Here is a 5,000-nt window from a genome sequence, read left to right on the forward strand (position 1 = left end):
TGATGAGTGCATACGCACAAAACTCAGAGTCGCAGGGAATCTTGTGTATTTTCATTTAGTCATTTAATTCTATTTAAAAAAAAAAAAATATATATATATATACAGTATTTAGAAATTATCAGAACTAAATATTTATCAGGATATGTGGCTTCTTAATAAGTTGTAATGCTAAGTGGCACGGTGAGGTGCAATGTGTCATTAAAGGAGAGGACACTTTGGGACAACAGTTGAACAGTTAAATTCGCAGTACATATGCAATGTTCTCGTCTCACCAAGAGAAATTCGCTTCCTAAATCTTCTCCACAGTTTATTCCTCTATTCATTTGAATAAACCTCTCTGGAGTGGGCTGCAAAGAACAAGGCAGATACAATAGATGATTAAATAATGACCTGGGTGTTTAGCAAATTTCTGGACTTCAGAGTGGCATCAGTCTATTCCTGCATAAATTTTTTAGCATAGAATCATGAAATATTAGTATATGAGGGGGTCCCTCTTATAAACCTGGTGGTTTCATGAGTTCTCCTAGCCACTTATTGTAAAGCTGTGATCGTCGTTTTGTGTGGAAAATTAACGTTCATTGATTCATTCATTCCGTTCAGTCACAGAAAAGTGGCATTGGCAGGTCAAACAACAAAATTCAGCATCACAGGTTAAATTTTAACTCCTGGGTAGAGCTGTAAGTATAATTTTATTGTGAACAAAGAGATCTGGTATGAAGGTACATTATAAGTGGTTAGCATCAATAATATTTATTTGACTGGCTACTAGAAGATTGCATAGAGTAGTCAGCTTTTGCCATGTTTCATGCTGTTGGATGGTTAATCTGAAAAGTGTTCTCGTTGTCAAACATCAACAATGTCACTGACATCCAGGGATTGGCAGTCACATTGGAGGCACTTGGTTCCCACAAACACACACCCATCTTGATTTAGCTGTTAAATTTATCGCATCATCTGACACTAACCTTATCTTTTACACTGGGATTATGGAGACTGGTGTTCAGCAAGATAAGTGAGAAACTCAAAACATAGCAAGTATCTGCAGGTGAAACAGGACGAGTATTTTAGAACATGCATCTGTGCAGATCTACAGGTAAACCCAAAAGGCCATTTCCCAGTTGCTGCATGCCTCAGGTTTGAAGTGAGTCTCAAGTGGTGTTCAACTATTGAAAGGAAAATGAGTTTGATTTGCATAAGAATGTGCAACTCATTTCCATTTGAATGGTTGTGCATCAGGACTCGCTTTGAAACTGAGGCATGCAGCAACTTGGAAATGGGCTATATTCATGTTCATGTAGTAACCAGTGGACTTACCAGGAGATGTAAATACTCCTGGATTCTGTTCACAATATCTCTTAGCAAATCCCTCCATCATTCTATCTATCTTCTGAGCCTCACCAGGAAGACGAAAACTCCACAAGAATTCCCTGCACAAGACCAATGGGAATCAAGACATCAATACTTTACATCATGGAACTTTGAGTTGCTTTCATAACATTAATGTGCAAGGATGGTGTGTGAAATTAGCATGGAAACCTGAAAGAAGACCTCCTTTTTTCCTTCTGATTTTTAAAGTATGTTTGCTTAACACCTGACCTGCAAAATTTTAAGCTTTCATTTTTATCAAAAGGTTGTTTACTTTAAGAGTAAGTTTGGATTTCATGGTCCCCCATTACTCATGTTCAAAACTGACTGATTGGACCTCAAAGGGTTGGATCAAGGAAAAAGTGACGTCAATATCATTACTCACTAGCTTTAATTTCAGCCTGTAAATGCAGCTTATTATAATTATATAAGCAAAACAAGAGTTTGAAAATTTGAAAGCCTGAAACTCCTGTGCTGCATATTAATTCAGCTGCATACACACTCATTGCATTCTTAAGCTAATGAGTCTTTGACATCGTTTTCTCCTCGATCCAGCTCTGTCAAGATTTTTAAGTTAGTAATGGCAGACCAATAAATAGGAAAATTCCAGTCAATAAACAGATGTCTTTTTGAAATCAAGACTTAAAACTTGGGTCACTTAGTGTTTAGTTAACCTGGGCCCGGTTGTTCAAAAGCCGATTAACGCTAATCCCAGATTAAAAATTAACCAAGAAGTTTATTTCTCTACTCCCAAATGCTGTTTGACGCTGATATATTCGGATAAAATTTACATTAGTAGATGCCCATCTTGAAAAACAAAAATAAGCAAAAGAAACTTTAACCAAAAAGTTGAAAACATGAAACAAAAGTTTACGCTCATCCTGGATTAAGTTAATTTGCTTTCGAACAACCGGGCCCTGTTGATTCCTGGGAGTGAGACTTAACAGATGTTACTCTGTCTAATGCCAGACGATTTTACTCATCAACTGAGGGGGAGGGGGTCCTTGGGCCCCTGAGGAGTGACTGAGTTAACATGGTTTTGAAACCCAAAGAAACTAAAAGAAGAAATAGTTAGTCTGATAATTATTTTGCTCATAGTAGCATTTTAACATCTTGAAATCTCTTTTAATAGCTTTAGACAGGATTGTTCTCTGAATACCGGTAGGTTGCCTCACAAGAAACTTACCTTAGGCCATCTACCAATAACCTTCCCTGGAAATCATGAAGCTCAACAAAAGTTCGGAAAACATCTAGGTTGAATTCTGAACTGTAAATTGGAATTCAGAAATGTAGTATTAATCTGTTGACAGGGATGCAATTACACTAAATAAAAAGAGCCAAAATTCTGAAAGCTACCTTTTTTGTAAACAGGTTGGTTTGGTTTGGTCTTTTTTAATTGATAGTACACATTTTGTAAAACATAATTATTTGATCATGGCAGGCACAATAAAAATTGTTTATATCTAGCTGTTTGCAAGTCTTATTTTAGTGGGCCAACTTGCTCAATAAATAAATTCTTTAACACAAGGAACCTGCCTTTAAATGGATTTCATTGCCCTGAGAAAGACATCAGGCATTTTTCATTCCAGACACACTCAACGGTCAACATCAACCAGCCTGAAATTTCTTTTCATTGCTTTAGAAATAAGTGTTATTGGCACACCGGTGGCTCAGTTGGTTCAGAGCACTGGGCTGCCATGCAGGAGGCCCTGAGTTTGACTCCGGCTGGACCTTTCCACTCCGGGTCTTTAAATTTAACTGAAGAGAAGGTGCTGCCTTTGAAATCAAATCTGCAAATGGTTAGACTCTCTAGTCTTCTCAGATAAGGAAGATAAACTGTAGTTCCCATCTCATAACCCTTTGATGTTCAAAACCATTTGGGACATAAAAGAACCAACACATTATTCAAAAAGAGTAGGGAAGGGTGTTCCCAGTGTCGTGGTCTGTCGTCTGTGGTGTATCATGGTTGGGAGGGTAAATGTTTGGAGATAATAGGGACCTTTTGATTGGAGGACGAGGATGACTACGAGTACGAGCTTTCCATACTGAGCATGTGCATAAGGTTTGGAGGCCAACAATTTTCGAAGTGCGCATGCTCAGAATGGAAAACTCTTACTTGTAGTTGTCCTCGTCCTCTGATATAAAGTTCCCTATTTTGCTACACCAAGCTACTCTAAAATCTGAGGATAAAGAAAGATATGATGATGGTGACTGTGAAATTCAATGCATTTCTTTATTAATCAGTTTTCACTTATTAGAACACACAACTTTGACTGAAAATGCACATTGTTTCATTTTATAAATAAAATGTACTTACTTTTCACCCAGGTAGTTTCCTATCATTGTTTTATTCAGTCCTTCTTCTGAAAACAGAAATTCTGCTATATCCTCTGGAGTGTTATTCAGCAAGTTATTAGATATTAAGTATTCCAATCCCTGAAAATTTTATTCAAAAAGTGAAGAGCAAAAGACAATAAATTAGATTATGGCCATTTGAAATTAGTACTTGAATTATAGTTTGGTATAATTGTTACAATATTATTACCTGTGCTCAATTATCATGTAGACTAATTAAAAGTGCTACTATGACGAAATTCACATCACTGTTATTTTATTATTATTCTCTCCTATCTAAGCCACTTTAAGACATAAACATGTAGTTTGTAGGAGAAGAAGAATGCTAAAGTATAAAACTTTAAGGTAAAAGCTGTTAAAATCATGAGACCTAACCGTTTTTGATCAATTTGATCATCATCAGAGTAAAATCATCTGCATACGCTCAGTGTTCTTATCGTTAAGGCAAAGCGAGTTATGTGATACCTGTTCCCATGGGGAACAAGGTGAGGTCCAGTGATTGCACTTGTTTGTTTAGTTCTGGGCGGAAGCATTCGATGTAGAATGCTTCTTTTATTCTCCTTTTTAACCATAAATGGGCAGTGGTTAAAACTTCTCACGTGAACTTGTGGTTAGGGGGTTTTCTAATGTGCTTGGCTGGCTCCGACTCTTTATTAACATCTGAATGTTCATTCACCCGAACCTCAACTTTGCGTGCTATTTCGCTAATGTTTGTTTGTCCACAAATACACTTACCTTTGTAAGTGATGTGTGAGGGGTGTGTGTTTTTGTCTTTCAGCTTGAAGATTGACTCCATCTTCCGTGTTTGCCACAAGATGAAAAAGTTGAACCTCCATTCAGATGTTAATAAACAGTCAGAGCCAGTCAAGCACATTAGAAAACACCCTAACCACAAGTTCACGTGGGAAGTTTTAACCACTGCTTATTCATGGTTTAAAAAGAGAATAAACGAAGCGTTCTACATGGTACACTTCCGTACAGAACTAAAAAAACAAAGTGCAATCACTGGACCTCACCTTGTTCCCATAGGTATCACATAACTGGCTTTGTCTGAACTAGAAGAACACTGAGCGTATGCAGATTATTTTACTCTGATGATGATCAAATTGATCGAAAATGTTTAGGTCTCATAATTTTATATTTACATTTATTGGCCAAAAGTACATACAAGAAAAATGCTGTTTACTATTTTTAAATATCTCTTTTTGTTCCAGAGATATTCAAGGCAATAAAATATGCAAATTAGCCAAAAGATGACGTCATAAACTCAAACAAATTCT

General features: G+C 36.7%; 1 protein-coding gene across 1 annotated transcript in view; it reads right to left on the reverse strand.

Moving 5' to 3' along the window:
- Window positions 1-5,000, reverse strand: part of LOC137969607 (cytohesin-1-like) — a 28,050-nt gene that overhangs the window by 11,803 nt on the left and 11,247 nt on the right. The window contains exons 5-9 of the mRNA XM_068815917.1: window positions 3,683-3,801; window positions 2,552-2,632; window positions 1,315-1,427; window positions 966-1,039; window positions 273-347 (exon numbers count right to left, since the gene is read on the reverse strand). Of these exons, the coding sequence (XP_068672018.1) occupies window positions 273-347; window positions 966-1,039; window positions 1,315-1,427; window positions 2,552-2,632; window positions 3,683-3,801 (462 nt within the window). The remainder of the gene's footprint in view (window positions 1-272; window positions 348-965; window positions 1,040-1,314; window positions 1,428-2,551; window positions 2,633-3,682; window positions 3,802-5,000) is intronic.

Source organism: Montipora foliosa, chromosome 9 (genome assembly GCF_036669935.1).
Source record: "Montipora foliosa isolate CH-2021 chromosome 9, ASM3666993v2, whole genome shotgun sequence".
NCBI lineage: Eukaryota > Metazoa > Cnidaria > Anthozoa > Scleractinia > Acroporidae > Montipora > Montipora foliosa.